Consider the following 17,643-nt stretch of genomic DNA (forward strand, 5'->3'; position numbering starts at 1 on the left):
GAAATGGTGATTAGGACAAATTTCAGACACACACACACGTTTGAAAATTCAAAACAATGTTCTTTATAATGAAAATTCACTTAAACTAAGCCCTCTTTTGGTATAGCAAAGAGCACTCATCTTCAAACAAACTGGTAATTTGTACAAGTCCCTTATCAGTTCTGTGATACTTAGCTTGCAGATGCGAGGCAATTCACAGTCCTTCTTCTTTCACAAAGTGAAACAAACTTTGCTCTGGTTTAGTTTCAAAGCGGGGGAAAAATCAGCACACAAAGAGTCAAAGTCAGCAAAGCAGGCACGAAACACAACGATCAGATAATTCTCCACAATGGCCAAACCCACAGGCTGCTATTTATAGCAGCCTCACTAATTACCACAGCCCCACCCAACCACAGGTGGCCTCATTTCTTTGATAATAATCTCTCAGTTGTTGCTGTCTATGCATCACTGTCCGCATGCGTGGCTGTATCATTAACTCTTGTTCTGAATCCAAGGAGGAGCTAGATAATTGATCTCCTTCTGCGCTGTCTGCCACACTCTCCTCCTCCCTGTCACTCATGTCTTCTTGGTCAGAGGAGCCTTCATCAGCAGATTCCATCGGGTGCAAAACAGGCCTGCAGCATGTGGATGTCTCCCCCACATCCACAGTCCTTTGGGCAGGAGCTGGGCCAGAGCGAACCACAACATATATATATATATGAAAGTTTGTCTGTATATTTTGTTTTGTTTGTTCATTATTAAAATATTTTTTTTAAATAAATAAATAAATAAAATTGTTGTTGTAATCACAGCAACTCTTGGCTGTTTTCCTCTCCTCTGCACTCACACTCTTAGACCACCAGCAACAAACAGCCCCCTCAGCCAGGGCTCTAGCAGCTCCAGCCAAAGGTAGGGAAGAGGGGGGCTGTTGGGCTTCTGTTCGCCATTTATTTATTTATTAGATTTGTATGCCACCCCTCTCCGTAGACCATGAGTGACAAAAGCGCAAGGAAGGGGAGGGAATTGCCGCCGTCTGCTTTCTGTGCAACATTACGAACTCCTCTGCAGGGCACATGTATCTCAACTGGCTTCCTGCATCCATTTCTACAATGCCCAGTGCCTGCAGTGGCAACAGACATATATAACCAGTCAAGCGGGCAGTATTGAGGGTACCCAAGCTTTGGTGTCCCTTGAACTGGAACTCCACTTCTCAATCTGTCAAGGAGCCCCGGCGTGAGCTGCCACTCAGCCCCTGCCCTCCATGCTCCACCCCACCCAACCTGTCACCCCCAAACTATCCCATCATGAGATGGGCGTCTTACTGGAGTTTAACAGCTCCGTGTGTCTATCACTGGGAAAAAAGCTTGCAAAATACAGAAACTCTTATTGCTGGGAGAAGTTGTTAATTTCTGACCCTCGCAAGAAGAGTTTCTGTATTCTGCAAGCTTTTTTACCCTAAAGAGATAGATAAACAGAGCTGTTAAACTCCATAAGATTTATTTATTTATTTTGTTTATTTATTAATTAGATTTGTATGCCGCTCCTCTCTGTAGACTCGCGGCGGCTCACAGCAATAATAAAAACAATGTACAACAAATCTAATATTTAAAATATCTAAAAAACCCTTATTTAAAAAAGAAAGACATACACACAAACATACAAGATGCCCGTCTCTTGGCTTGCCCGGTCTCTGCTGGGAAAAGTGGTCAGTGGGCGATTGAGTGGACATGGGCGGGGGTGTGGGGACAGGACCAGTAAACCACATGACACCCCTCTGGCCCCTCTAAGCTCCCCCTGCCACCACCCTTGCCTCTTAGCGCCCCCCCTAAGGCATCCTACTGCCTCCAAGGGGGCGGTACCACCCATTTTGGGGATCACTGATATAGCTCTATAATAAAACATAGTTCAGGTTTACTGAGTTAAAGGGAATTGCAACATTAAAAATATAAGATTATGCTGGAAAACTCTGGATGAAGCCTAGGTCACAGGAATAATTAGATTACTAATAAGCATGATAACATATTAATGCATTGATTGAGCAAAGAAGCAGGCCTTTTACCTTTGACTGATCAAATAGCTAAGAACAGCTACTGGATGCTTTGCTCTTTCCAAATGTACTATGAATCAGAATGAAAGCACATTATTTGTTTTGGTCATTAGATAGCATTATCTCTGTGGAATGCCAATTCATATCTCTTTGTGCTATGCACGGTTCTCACATACGGCATTTTAATAATCTTCATGCTGTGCTATGAATTTGTAAGTAGCCTGAGAATGGAAAAGCACCATAAGATCGTATGTTTTTTAAAGTTTATTTTCATTATTGTACTTCAGGATGCGTGGTTAGAAAGGACAGGAAATAAAGGTAGCCATAGCAATTTGGGGAGTTAAATATTGCAGGTAAAGAATTTGTAACTTAAAGGGAGTGAGAAAAAGGCTTCTAATTCATTATTTAAAAAAGGGTATTTTTATCCAGGATTATTTTCCACAATCCTCACTATAAATCAGTAATGGTGAACCTTTTTTTGCTCAGATGCCAAAAAGGTGTGCACATTTATTTATTTATTTATTTATTTATTCATTCATTCATTCATTCATTCATTTATTAGATTTGTATGCCGCCCCTCTCCATAGACTCGGGGCGGCTCACAACACAATAAAACAGTTCATGACAAATCTAATAATTTACAATTTAAAATATTTAAAAAAACCCATTATTAAGCAGACATACATACAAACATACCATACATAAATTGTATAGGCCCGGGGGAGATATCTCAGTTCCCCCATGCCTGACGACAAAGGTGGGTTTTGAGGAGTTTACGAAAGGCAAGGAGGGTAGGGGCAGTTCTAATCTCTGGGGGGAGCTGGTTCCAGAGAGTCAGGGCCGCCACAGAGAAGGCTCTTCCCCTGGGGCCCGCCAACCGACATTGTGCAATTGACGGGACCCGGAGAAGGCCGACTCTGTGGGACCTAATCGGTCGCTGGGATTCGTGCAGCAGAAGGCGGTCTCGGAGATATTCTGGTCCGATGCCATGAAGGGCTTTATAGGTCATAACAAACACTTTGAATTGTGACCGGAAATTGATCGGCAACCAATGCAAACTGCGGAGTGTGGACCCCTGATATGGGTGTGGACCCATAATTTAATGCCACACACACACATGCGCACACAAAAAACTCCCCTCACCGAAGCCTCTGGACTTCCCATTGGGCTGTTTGTTGCCCTCCCCAGGCTTCAGGAAAGCCTCAGGAACCTGTGCATGGAGAAAAATGGTCCAATGGGCCAACCAGAAGTTTGGAAACAACTCCCCCCTCCCTTCAGAATGCCGAAAATCAGCTGGCCAGTGCACATATTCCTGCTGGAGCTGACATAGGCAAAGCTTCATATGCCCTTAAATATGGCTCCATGTGCCACCTTCACCATCGTGGCTATAGAAAGTTTGTGTGAATTATTTCTGCTGAGATACAGAGGTTGAGTTAGTAACCCATGTACTATTATATTGCATAGTGTATTTACCCATAGTATCTGCCACTGGTTGTTCAGTTGCTAAGTCATGTCCAGCTCTTTGCCACACCATGAACCACAGCACACCAGACACCCCATGTACTCCACTGTCTATAGAGTTTGACCAAATTCACTATGTCAGTAAGGATATATAACTATTTATTTTATTTATTTTTATTTATTTGTTTGTTTTGTCCATTACACAATAATACAGAAAGAGGGTTGTAGATAATATAATCAGGTAGAATGTATTAAAGGGAGAATAGAGGAGAAAATAAAGGAGTAAAATATAACTATGAGAGAATAGCAGAAAAAGAGATAGGGATAGAAGAGAAGATATATGAGATATGGGAGAGACTAGAGGACAGGGGACAGTAGGCACTCTGGTGCACTTATGCACTCACCTTACTGACCTCGTAGGAACTTGGTGAGGTCAACCGTGGATTGTTTAAGGGTAAAGTGTTGGGGGTTAGGGGATGATACTACAGAGTCCAGTAGTGAATTCCATGCTTCAACAACTCGATTACTAAAGTCGTATTTTTTACAGTCAAGTTTGAGTGGTTAATATTAAGCTTGAATCTGTTGTGGGCTCTTGTGTTGTTGTGGTTGAAGCTGAAGTAGTCTTTGACAGGCCAGACGTTGCAGCATATGATCTTGTGGGCAATACTTAGATCATGTTTGAGGCGTCTTAGTTCTAAGCTTTCTAGACCCAGGATTGTTTCGTAGGGTGTTCTGTTACGGGTAGAGGATCCTCTGCTGTCACCTTCTCCTTGTGTCTTCAATCTTTCCCAACATCAAGGTCTTTTCCAAAAAGTTCTTTCTTTTCATTAGGTTTCATCTTTTAGCCTTTTAGTACTGTCCATGGGTTGTCTTGGCAAAGGATTGGTCCATTTTTTGTCACTCATAGATCTATTATCAAAAGCTTTATTTTATTTTCTGATCAAGAAATTACAAAAGACCTAAACACTATATAAAGGTTCCCAAGTTTCTAGCAATAGGTAAGGCTGGCAGAAGCTTGTCAATATCTTTTTCTCATTATTACTGGTTTCAGTTTTGGAGTTTTTATTGCTATGTTTTAAATTGTGCACTTGTTTATTGGTCTGGGTGAACTATAAATTTCTCTTCATTCCAGTGTTTAGGTAGATAGTTTTGAAGATGGACTTTGTTTTTCTAGTATAAACTGCTCATCTCCTATTTTATGCCCTCCGGATGTGTTGGATTATAATTGCTATCATGTTCCACCTGAGTATGATGGAAATTCTATGTCTTATCTAGAAATCACTAAGTTGTGATGATTAATAGAAACAGAGCTCTCCATTCTTTGACTGTGCAGTGACATACAACCTTGCTTGTGATCAAGTACACACAAGGCAGCAATCGTTTGACCTTTTGTATTTATCTTCCCAGATTCATTTTATTGTCTCTGTAAATCATTGAGATTATTACAGCCAAGTATGAGATTTCAAAATGGGAGATCATTTAATATGCTTGCTTATTATTTTTATGATTGGTCGCAGAGTCAGCCAGATGTTCAGACTGGATTTGGCATTTTTATGGCATTTTTAAGTTCTTCCAAAGTCCTGGGTCGCCAGATGTCAATGTTTGATGTAGAGCTAGGTTGCACCCAGTTTGGACCAATTTTCCTGCCACTTGCCGAACCAGGAACAATTGCCAGCTGGCCACATCCCTGAACCGGCTCTAATGGCAGCGCCTATGGTGTCGCCATCTTGTTTTTTGCTTCTGCACATGTGCAGAAGCTGACTTTTTGATACTGCGCATGCGCATGGGCACGTACAAAGTGTTCCCCAACCCACGTAGCCATAAGGCGTGTAATGCACACACAGCCATGTGGTGCAGGAGGAAGTGAACCAGCAGCGAGGTAAGTTAGAACCCACCCCTAGTTTGATGGTTTTAAAGGTATCCCCACAAGATCTAAGTTATTCCAAATAAAGCTGCCTTTTGCAATTGATTGATACTATTTTTGTCAATGCGGATGGTATTCAAGAGGTGCCCCAGGTGTTTTGAGATTGCACCCACTGTTGATGCAATCTATCTACCTATCACTATTGATACTATGTTTACTTTCTTTGTTTACTTCTATTTCATTTTACTTCTATTTCCAGGTCTTTCTATTTTGTGATTTTCCTCCATTCTTTCTCTTCACTTCTGCTATCTCCAGATATTACAGTATCCACTAGTCAGACTTTCATCTCTTTCTTATTGAAAGTTTTTTAAAAAAAACTCTGGGGTGTTAAGTGGCAGGTGTCTGTCTGTTGGAATTCTAAAGTCCCAGAGCACTTTAGCTACTTTATTTCCTATTACTTTGCCTATTTTATGGTCCTACTTACTTGCTCATTCAAGGCACTTATTACCATTGGTATTATCTTTGCTTTGTTTTGCCACAGTCAATTACAATGTGCCCAAACTATGTTTGTTTGGCATGTGTGCTTGTTAGATTGGTTTTGGGGTTTATAATGGGTTGTTAGCAGTAAAGGGCTACCAAAATTTTTACTACCACATTGTGGGTGTGGCTTATGCAGGACGCCCTGCATTTTCTTTCAACACTGTGTTCCCCCCGTCCCTGGTTGGGGTTTTATTTACTGTTGTTGTTGGACTTCTTTTTTATTTTTCTACTATTGTATTGTTTTTATTATTGTAAGCTGCCCCTAGAGGATTGGGCGGCATAGAAGTCGAATAAATTAAATTAAATTACTAAGCAACATTTAAGTGCAGGATTGGATAACCATCGTGTTGAGGGGGTTAACCTCTTTTTCCCAACAATCTCCCCAAACCCGCCTGAAAACTCTTATTACATTTGCGCTGCATCAGATCATCCCAATTTAAGAATAATATTATAACTATTGCAGCAAGTTACTGCAGAAGAACTGATGACAGGGGCATCAAGAGCAGCTTTCTCCCAGAGGCAAAAATAGCTGTTTTTGGAAGAGTATATTAAAACTGCAGTTCATATGTAAGTATAAAATTCTTCCATACCAATTGAGGTGTTGGACTTAATTTATATGCTGCAAATTAATAAAAAAACTTGTTGTTGCCCTTAATATTTGATATATTGTGTAGCTTATCATTCAGCAAAGTGTGTGTGTGTGTGTGTGCACATACACTAACACATACACACACATGATAAGAGCTATTATAATTATTTTGTTTATAATAAATAAACAAAAACAAACTAAAATAGCCTACAATCCCATATAATCAGTCAAATTAATTAAAAGTCATATAATCCCATGTCTTAATAAAATAGCCAATGAACAATTCAGATAATTATTTTAAACAATTACTAACAATTAAATCATTAAAATATAAATATAGCTAAAAAAATATTGACTGTCATTCACAAAACTGCACTACTGTGTGATTTTACATGGCATCCTTTGTCCATTCAGAAAATGCAGGTGTTTAATATGCAACCTTAAAATAAGGTTCTATTTAAATTCTTATTTTAAGAAATAAATAAATCACTAAATACTGATGGAAAAAGTGAAATATTTCTCAAGGTAACCAAGTTTTTAAACGTTAGAAGGAGGAACACTTTATCTCTTAAAAAAGAAACGTTCTCCAGCTCGGGTGTCAAACAGAAATTTTGCTCGCATCTTGGCTCGTAACTTGGAATACTCGCATGTGGAGCAGCTCGTATCTAGAGGTACTACTGCATTGATAATTACTAGAGGAATGTAATGTTAATTTGTTTGCAAATGAGCAACAGTTATGCGCCAAGCAACCAATTGTTATATTCACTGTTATGCTTTTATCCAAGAGACAACTTATAACAGTTCATTTAGTGAGCGTTCAAACTTACAACAGCACTGGAAAAAAATGACTTACAACCATTTTTCACACTTACAGCTATTGCAGCATCCCCATGATTACGTGATCAAAATTTGGATAACTCTATTTATGACCATGGCAGTGTCATGACTGACTCATATTTATGACCATGGCAGTGACTCATATTTATGACCATGGCAGTGTCCCAGGATCATGTGATCCCCTTTTACGACCTTCTGACAAGCAAAGTCAATGGGGAAGCCAGATTCACTTAACAATCATGCAACTAACCTAGCAACTGCAATAATTCATTTAACAGCTTATGATAAGAAAGGTCATAAAAATTCACTTAACAAATGTCTCAATTCGCAACATAAATTTTGGGCTCAATTTTGGTCAGAAATTGAGGTATTTTCTAGAAAAGCCAGCGCTTTTATCCTACAACAGATGGAATATCAAGAATTTCTAGGATTACAGAAACCAAACACGCATGTGCTTCCCTATAGAGTTTTATGTATACTTAGTATAGATAAAGTATAGATATACTTTATACTTATATTTAGGATTGTATTTTTGGAGAAACGTTATAAACGGACATCAAATGGTTTGAGTTTTATCCTTTTTTTTTTTAGACAGCAACAGAGATAAGAGCAGCTGTAACTTTATAAAATAAATTATAAGGACAAACCAAAAATAGAATAAATTTCAAGAACCTACAGCTTGGGGTTTTTATTTTCTTTGCAAGTCATCTCATAGAATCTATTTGACATTTTGCCTAACTTCAGGGTGAAATAATTTTTGCTTCATTATTTACAATAAATCCATAGTCATGGTTGTCATTTTTTTTGCACATTTGCAGTTACTAAAAACATTGTGTATGACCAAAATCCTCCCATCCAACTGTAGAGGCCCCAAGTGTATATTTTGAATTATAATGATGTTCAAGCAGAGAGAGTGAACAGACAAGCATGTTTATTTCACCACCTTTTTGTCCTAAATGACTTTGTACCAGGGGCAGATTCCTCTTACCTGCTGCTACTAGTGCATTGCACGCACAGATGAGGATTCTTGCGTCTGTGCACCTGCTATGCACGCACACATGTGCACGTCTCCAGTGTATTTTTGCTACCATGCATGCACAGGAAGTAAAAAAGACCAAAAATTCAAGAAAATGGCGGTTCCCAAAGGATAGGCACCAGAGCAGTCGTGCACAAATTGCGCAATGTGATAGCTGCTACTTGTGTGGAGTTGCCTGCTGCACCAGTAGCAATCCACCACTGCTTTGTACCTACTTTCAAGGTTTATGAGAAAATTTTGAGATATTTATCTAAGAGGAAATACTGTTGTGGTTATGCTCAGTATCTCAGTTTACCTGTGTCATTTTTTTCTGGAGAGAATGGCTTACTTCCAAACAAAGCATTGAACTGCAGTCATCCTCCCAGGAGTGGAGGATGACTGCAGTTCAATTGTTTAGTTCATGCCTGTCGGTCGTCGGAGAACGAGTTGCGAAGGGAGCACGAGGCTCCACCCACCTGCCTGGAAGCCATCATTTGGGGTTTTTTACCCTCTGCATATGCACAGAATGCTTTGCACATGCACAGAGGGTAAAAGAACCCAAATGGCGACATCTGGTGGGCGGAGCTTTCTGCCCCCTTCATGACTGGCTCTACGATGACCAACAGGCACAAATAAACTGGAAGCATTTCACCTCTGCATCTTCCACATTAATTTTCTAATACAGTGATATCTTGTCTTACAAACTTAATTGGTTCCAGGACAGGGTTCTTAAGGTGAAAAGTTTGTAAGGCAAAACAATGTTTCCCATAGGAATCAATGGAAAAGCGATTAACGCATGCAAGCCCAAAATTCACCCCTTTTGCCAGCCGAAGCGCCTGTTTTTGCGCTGCTGGGATTCCCCTGAGGCTCCCCTCCATGGAAAACCCCACCTCCGGACTTCTATGTTTTTGCGATGCTGCAGGGCAATCCCAGCAGGGCAATCCCAGCATCACAAAAATGAGTGCTTCGCTGGCAACAGAAGTCCGGAGGTGGGGTTTCCCAGCAAAGGGAGCATCAGTGAAACGTGGCATCACTAAAACACCGAACTCCTCGAAACCCCACCTCCAGACCTCTGTGTTTTTGCGATGTTGCGATTTCACTGAGGCTCCCCTCGCTATGAAGCCACACTTCCGGACTTCTGTTGCCAGCAAAGCACCCATTTTTGCACTGCTGGGATTCCCCTGCAGCATCACAAAAACATGGAAATCCGGAAGTGGGGTTTCCCATGGAGGGGAGCCTTAGGGGAATCCCAGCAGTGCAAAAACAGGTGTTTTGCTGGCAACGGAAGTCCGGAGGCAGGGCATCCCAGCGGCGGCAGTGAGTTTGTAAGGTGAAAATAGTTTGTAAGAAGAGGCAAAAAAATCTTAAACCCCGGGTTTGTATCTCGAAAAATTTCTATGACGAGGCGTTTGTAAGATGAGGTATCACTGTACTGTTTAAAGGGACCAAGACAACTTCATAAAAACAAATCATATACTGATTGCTACAAAGGCAGGCCAACTTCCTTCCAATGTTGGTTTTTTTTAAAGCAGTTTAGAAAAAAACATCTCGGACTAGGCAATGTTTCTGTTGGGAAACCAGAGGTATATGGGCATAATTTTGTTTAGATAATTACTTTATATACTTTTGATTGAAAGTTACCGAATGTAATTTTTATAAACAGTAGAAGTGTAAGTTTTCCCTTTCCCTCTCAATTTCTTTTACTTTAATACCAGGTATTTCCAAAGGCTAAATTTGAGAAGAGAGACTTGTTTCTTAATATGAAATTTGCAGTTTAAGTTTTTTCAGCAAGCAATAGGGGTTTTAAATAAATACTTGTGACTTACGGATAATGTTATTGTTTTAAATATGAACTTAAATGACATAAATCAATATTTCAGTAAATAACTAAATTACAAGACAATTTTGCTAGCTAATGATGTACTAAGTTGAATCACCTGTCACCTAGGTGACATAAAACAAAATACGGTAAGAGTTATCCTTCCTGTTGAGTTATCATTTTTCAGAAGTTATGTAAAAATGGTGGAAATAGATGAAATTCAGCACAGAATTTTGTACAGCAAAATAAAATGAGACTTGATATCACAGTCAAAAACCTACTGCAAATTCCTGGCTCTGCACTTGCGGTGAATACGGAATAAGCACACGGACAACCGAACTGGGATTGACGAGTCACTTGATTAAAGCCTAAATGGACCTGCAGAGGTAACCCAAAAGGGGGCGGAACATCAGTTTCAAACATGCCTGGGAAACTATGGGCGAGGGCTCCATTGTAGAGGAAGGGAAGGATCCCCTTGACTTTAACCATGGCCTTGAACTTGGCCTTTAACTTGATCTTCCCCTGCTCCATGCCACACCCAAACATGTGGGGAGGCTCACCCACCCAGATTGTAGATTGTCATCTCTGGACATGTGGCAGGTGAGCCCCAAGGGCATCCCTCCTCCATAATAACCCAGGCTAGCCCAGCCTTGTAATCATGGAGAGGAGCAGCCCATCACCTCCCAAAAGGTGCCCAAAGGAGATCATGCAGTTGCTGTCTTCCCCATTTTCCATGCCTTACCGCCACAGCAGGGGGTGTTATGTAAAAATGGTGGGAATAGATGAAATTCGGCACTGAATTTTGTACAGCAAAATGAAATGAGACTTAATATCACAGTCAAAAACCTACTGCAAATTCCTGGCTCTACACATGTTTACCTATTTCTACAAAAGGAGAAAAATTCCTGATGCAAATGATTTTATGCCTCAGTTTCCTTGATGTGCCCTGCTTTTAGGTGATTTCCTACATATAATCATGTTGGAGACGATGGAGGAAGTCCTCTTTAACTTTTTAATTATCTCTCCCCCTTCCTGTATTCTCTCTGTCCTTTTAACCAAAGAGATGTTTAGGGTAATCTGACTCTTGAGTTCACATATGTGAACCAAGAGCCATCTCTCACTCATGGGAATTTAGACTGTGAGACTGACCCTGTAGTCAAGGATGCAGGCTGTGTTCACAAGACATATCCTCAAAATGTTCTCTACCCTACAGGATTGCTGTTTTGAGGATAAAATGAAGGGATGTACTGTACTCTCTACTGTACTGTAAGTGCTCTTTAGCTCCTTATTTTAAAATTAATTGCTGCTTAGGGGACACATCATTGTGCATTAATATTGCCTGCCTGTTAAAACCTTCAAACTTAAGGAAGAGAGAAATGGATTGGTTTCTTGTTTATTCTGTAATAACAATAAAACTTTACACAGATATTTTAAAACAACTTCAGTCTCCCACTCCAAGAATCAATCCTGCAGCTAAATCCTATAGCAGATTGCTATGGGTTTTAAAATCTCCATAAGCATTGTGTAGTTCTACAAATAGTCCCAGTTTGACTCTGAATATCTGGCTGGAGGGATGCATACATTTGCTTAATAAAGTGACTAGTCATTACAGATACAGGAACTCGGCATTTTATTTAGATTTGCTGCTGATGCTTGTTCTTTTTTTTTGCAAACTTTGCAAAAAAATAATAGCACTGTAATAATACTTATTGTTACTTTTTAAGTTAATTTCATTTCAAAAAATTAACTCATTGGGGTTTTCCTGCATATTAAAAATGATATGTTATTTGGCTTTTAGTGATGGCATATTAAATAAGAAACTTTGACTTCAATGAAGTTAAAATTCATTAGAAAGTTTGAACTTGATTGTCTGAGCTCTAAATGAGTGCATACAGGTAATCCTTGACTTACAATCATTTGTTTAGCAACTGTTCAAAGTTACAGTGACACTGAAAGAAGTGACACAGGTTCTCACATTTATGACTGTTGCAGAATCCAGAGTCACATGCAGAGGTGGTTCCTATTGGTTCAGACCGGTTGTATAGAACCGGTAGTAACTTGGCAGCCTGGATCACTAGAACTGGCAGCGACCTCGGCCTGCCATACCCCCAAACCAGTTTTCTATTGTGCCACCATCTTGTTTTTTGCTTCTGCGCATGCACAGAAGCCTTTTTAAAGTATTGCGCTGGTGCTCCCATATGGCACATCTCTGAACAAACCATCAGCAAAACAAATCAGAATCCAGCCCTGGGCACATGATCAAAATTCCCAGGCTTGGCAACTGGCATATATTTATAATGGTTGTAAGTTGAGACCTACTTGTATTTCTATTTTTTTTAAGTACAGTGACTACCTCTGCAATTTAATTATGCAAAGTTTTATTTCTTAATCTAATGGGCTTGCAGCATTATCCAATTCAGATCACAGAACAAATAATTGCAAGAAATAAATATTGGTATGGAAATATTGAACTGATTAGTTTCTGCTGGGAAATAAACAATCTGTTCTCTAAATTGATGCCTTCCAAGTTGTTACTATTAAAGTATGAGTCCCTCCAGGTGTATTGAACTTCAGCTGAGGGATGGGGAAATGTAGCAGAAATCATGATCTGATGCCTGGAGGCTATCAGGGCCTGAATGAGGAGAAACATGTTCAAATTCAATCCAAGTAAAACAGAATGGCCATTAATTCACAAGCTGACTGATTCTGGGATAATATTGACTTTGACAGGAGTATTTCCCCAGACGGAGCAGACTGTAATACAGGACTCTTCTGGTTTCATAGCTCCTCTAAGACAAGTAAACATTATGACCGGGAAGACTTTTACACAACTCTGGTTGATTCATGGGGTTGCAGCATTATCTGGCATAGGATGGACTAAGAATGGTCATGAATGCCCTTGGCATCTCATAATTGGGTGGTTATTATTCATTTTACATAGTGCTGCCTATGAAGACCACCCAGAAGATTTAGCTGCTTCAAAAAGCAATGGTCTATGTGCACACTGAACTGCTTTGATCCTGCTAAATTATATTACTGCTGTGAAAGCCACACTGATACGAGTATGTTTCTGAGTACAGTTCAAGATTCAGGTTGCTACATAAAATGTCTAAAGTCTAAAATGCTATTGCTATAAAGCTTCACATAGATTGAGGCTTGGATTTCCAAGAAATCAACTTTCCCAGCTAGATTCTACCTAAAATATTTTTTAAAAATCTAGGAAACTAAACAGCAGCCGCTAAAGACTTCTTCCTATTGTGAGTACAGTAGGAAGGGATGTGATAGCAGGCAGTATTTGTATTTTACTTACACCTCTGAAGTAAGGACAGTTCCCACTCCCGTGGTCTTCTAAAGGCTAGTATAAACAGCTTTTTAAAAAAGACTTTGGGGATTATTAACACCAGCATAGAAACAAGCTACTATGATTACCACCCAGCATGCCTAACTTGAAATTTGTAATCCAAGTCTCGCCTCACAAAAGCCAATTAATACATAGTTTCTGTTTTTCTGTTTCTTATGCCAACCTGCTAAATTTCCAGCAGGGATCACGGGGTGGCATTTGCATTTTTTGTATTCCATTCTCAATCAAAATATTGGATGGATGGGGTATCTTAATATTCAGGATCTAATTAACCAATTTAATTTGGATTGGTGGCTTTCCTGCCCAGGTGCTTATTTAATGAGATGTTCAGAAATTACTGGGGGTTTTTTTGCTGGAGCTACCTGCAAATGGTAAAATTATAATAATGCTTCCAAACCTCTTTGCCAAGTGCCAGCTTTCTCACAGAGTAGGTATGTATTGCAAACTGCCTAAGAGTATGGGTTTTATTGGATATGAATGGTGCCTCACATGCACTTAGAAAATAGCTGGCCTAAGGACAGTCTCTGTGGAGAATGCTTTCCAGCATGGAAACATTGTATGTACATGATGATATACAGTGTTCCTTCAATTTTCGCGGGGGATGTGTTCCGAGACCGCCCGCGAAAGTCGAATTTCCGTGAAGTACAGATGCGGAAGTAAATACACTATTTTTGGCTATGAACAATATCACAAGTCTTCCCTTAACACTTTAAACCCCTAAATTACAATTTCCCATTCCCTTAGTAACCATTTAGATCATTACTCACCATGTTTATTTATTAAAGTTTATTAAAAAATATTTATTAAAGGCGGACAAAAGTTTGGGGATGACATATGATGTAATCAGGTGGGGAAAACCGTGGTATAGGGAAAAAACCCGTGAAGTATTTTTTAATTAATATTTTTGAAAAACGGTATTATAGACTTTTCGTAAAGTTCGAACCCGCAAAAATCGAGAGAACACTGTACATTGTATTTGTATATCATACATATCAGACATGTATATCATACATATATCGTATTTGTATGTTTGTTTGTTTGTTTGTTTATTTGTGGCATACGGACTGTCAGAATAGGGCTGGGGTGGGCTGGGGTGGGGCATGTCATTGCGGGAAGGATGTAATTGTTCAGCTTCAATATGGCAACACAGTCAATTATATGTACAGTGATCCCTCGATTTTCGCGATCTCGATCTTCGCGAAACACTACACCATGGTTTTTCAAAAAATAATAAATTAAAAATATGTCCGCGGTTTTTTTTCTACACCACGGTTTTTCCCGCCCGATGACATCATACGTCATCACCAAACTGACGTCTGCCATTGCTGGTTGGCCGAAATCTCGGCCAATCAGCTTTGCCATCGCAAAAAGTTTGCCCGGCAACAGTGATACAGCAAAATTTCAGCCAATCAGCATTCTCATTGCAAACATTTCGCCCGACAATGCTGATGGACAGAAATCTCGGCCAATCAGTGTTGTTTGCCCAGCGTGCTTTGGAACTTTTGGAACTTGTTAAGACTTGTTGGAAGATGGCTCCTAAACGTTGCACGCGGAGTGGAGGCGGCGACGCTAAAAAGAGCAGGAAGATACTGACAATTAAGGAGAAAATTGAACTTTTGGACATGCTGAAAGCGGGACGTTCTAATGCAGATGTTGGTCGGCAGTATGGGATCAACGAATCGAGTGTGCGATACATTCGGAAAGACGAAAAGAAGATAAGGCAAACTTCTCTGATAATGTTCAACAAGGCTGCAAAAAGAATAGTGACGCCTAGAAACAAACGCCTTATGAAGATGGAAGCTGCTTTGTCCGTGTGGGTACAAGACTGCAGCAAAAAGAGCATTGCTTTGGATACCAACACCATAAGGACAAAAGCACAGCAACTGTACAACCGTCTTGGAAACACACAAGGAGGCGATGCAGATGAGGGAAACCCAGGTGAGGGCTGGGGTTTTTTATTCTGTCATTATTTAAGTGCTTTTTACGAAACGAAGGAAGGAGGGAGGGAAGGAAGGAGGGAAGGAGGGAGGGAAGGAAGGGGGGAGGGAAGGAAGGAGGGAAGGAGGGAGGGAAGGAGGGAGGGAGGGAAGGTCATTATTTAAGTGCTTTTATCTGTCATTATTTAAGTGCTTTTATCTGTCATTATTTAAGTGCTTTTATCTGTCATTATTTAAGTGCTTTTATCTGTCATTATTTAAGTGCTTTTATCTGTCATTATTTAAGTGCTTTTATCTGTCATTATTTAAGTGCTTTTATCTGTCATTATTTAAGTGCTTTTATCTGTCATTCTCTGCAGATGAAGGTGCTGGTGAAGGTGCTGATGACTCTGAAGACCCCCAGCCATCAACGTCTTCTGCTTCTTCGGCCCCAGTCACATTCACAGCAAGCAAAGGGTGGTTCGAGAAATTTCAACGGCGCTATGGCCTGAAGAGTGTGTCATTGCACGGAGAAGCTGCCTCAGCAGATACAGGTGCAGCCGAAAAGTACGTCCAGGGCACATTTAAAGACCTAATTGCAGAAGGGGGCTACCTTCCAGAACAGGTGTTCAACATGGACGAAACAGGCCTGTTCTGGAAGAGGATGCCTTCACGGACTTTCTTGATGCAAGATGAAGCCAAAGCCCCTGGCTTTAAGGCCATGAAAGATCGGGTGACTTTGATCATGTGTGGGAATGCAGCAGGCTTTTTTATGAAGCCAGGGCTAATTTATATGTCACGAAATCCAAGAGCCCTCAAGAACAGAAATAAGAATGCATTGCCAGTGTACTGGATGCATAATCCTAAAGCATGGATTACAAAACCCCTCACGTGGGACTGGTTTCATCAGTGCTTCATCCCACAGGTGCAGGTTTATTTGGCTGCCAAAGGACTCAATTTCAAAGTGCTTCTCCTAATGGACAATGCTGGAGGCCATGATGACCTGGCACATGAACATGCTGGGGTGCAAGTCGAATTCTTGCCACCAAACACCACATCGCTTATCCAGCCGATGGATCAAGGTGTTATCCGCGCATTTAAGGCACTGTACACACGCAATTCCCTTGGAAGCATCGTGGAAGCAATGGATGCTGATGAAAACTTCACATTGAAGGCCTACTGGCGTCAGTACACGATCGCATCTTGTCTGAAGAACATTCAGAATGCCTTAATGGATATGAAGTCACAGACAATGAATGCCTGCTGGAAGAAATTGTGGCCAGAAGTGGTGCATGATTACAAGGGATTTGCTCCCGAAGAAATTCAAGATGCTGCAGTCCAGAACTCTGTGAAGCTGGCACAGGCACTGGGTGGAGAAGGCTTCGTTGACATGACACCAGAGGAAGTCAATGGTTTGCTTGATGAGCATGGCCTACCACTGACAGACAAAGATCTGGAGGAGCTGACCAGGTCAGCGAGTGAAGAAGAAGAGGAGGAAGCGGAAGCTGAACAAGCTGAGGAAGAAGAAGATGTTGGCCTAACGCTTGAGCGGCTTGCAGAACTGAACAGAGCTGCTGCAAATGTACAACGCATGGTGGAACTTTGGGATCCCAACATGACTCGCTCTATACAGTTTAAGGCCTCCCTTGACAACACCTTTGCACCATACAGAGCCATGTTAGCCCAGAAAAAGAAACTGCGCCAACAACTGCCCATAACTATATTTGTCACGAAAACCAAGAGGTCTGTCACACCATCACCTGCAGCGTCCATTGTAGAAATGGTGATAGAAGAAGATCCCGAGTTATCCTAGTTATGCTAACCCCCCCCCAAAAAATGTAAATATGTAAATAAATATTGTTATCATTTATAATAAGGATGACTAAGTGTCTTATTCAATGTGTACAGTACAGGTACAGGTAGAGGTGAAGGGGAAATGGTAATTAAGGGGATGTGAAATGGTAATTTGTGGGTTGAAAGTGTTGGGACTGAGTGGCATACAGGAGAATGAATGAATGACAGAGTGAATGAAATTCAAACGCAGGTGAGGGCTGGGGTTTTTATTCTGTCATTGTTTAAGTGCTTTTTACGAAAGGAAGGAGGGAAGGAAGGAGGGAAGGAAGGAGGGAGGGAAGGAAGGAGGGAGGGAAGGAGAGAAGGAGGGAGGGAAGGAAGGAAGGAGGCGGGCATTCTAAAAGCCGAGAAGCTGTTGCCG

General features: G+C 40.7%; 1 protein-coding gene across 2 annotated transcripts in view; it reads left to right on the forward strand.

Annotated features, from left to right (window-relative positions):
* The window catches only part of ST6GALNAC3 (ST6 N-acetylgalactosaminide alpha-2,6-sialyltransferase 3), a 445,976-nt gene that overhangs the window by 269,420 nt on the left and 158,913 nt on the right, over window positions 1-17,643 (forward strand). The window contains exon 3 of one of the 2 annotated variants that reach the window (XM_070746189.1): window positions 15,809-17,301. The exons of the other annotated variant lie outside the window; for it this stretch is intronic. Within the exon in view, the coding sequence (XP_070602290.1) occupies window positions 16,063-17,241 (1,179 nt within the window). The 5' untranslated portion in view covers window positions 15,809-16,062 and the 3' untranslated portion in view covers window positions 17,242-17,301. Of the gene's footprint in view, window positions 1-15,808; window positions 17,302-17,643 lie in introns of those variants that run through there. 2 annotated transcript variants of the gene reach the window in all.

Source organism: Erythrolamprus reginae, chromosome 3 (assembly GCF_031021105.1).
Source record: "Erythrolamprus reginae isolate rEryReg1 chromosome 3, rEryReg1.hap1, whole genome shotgun sequence".
In the NCBI taxonomy this organism is placed as follows: domain Eukaryota; kingdom Metazoa; phylum Chordata; class Lepidosauria; order Squamata; family Dipsadidae; genus Erythrolamprus; species Erythrolamprus reginae.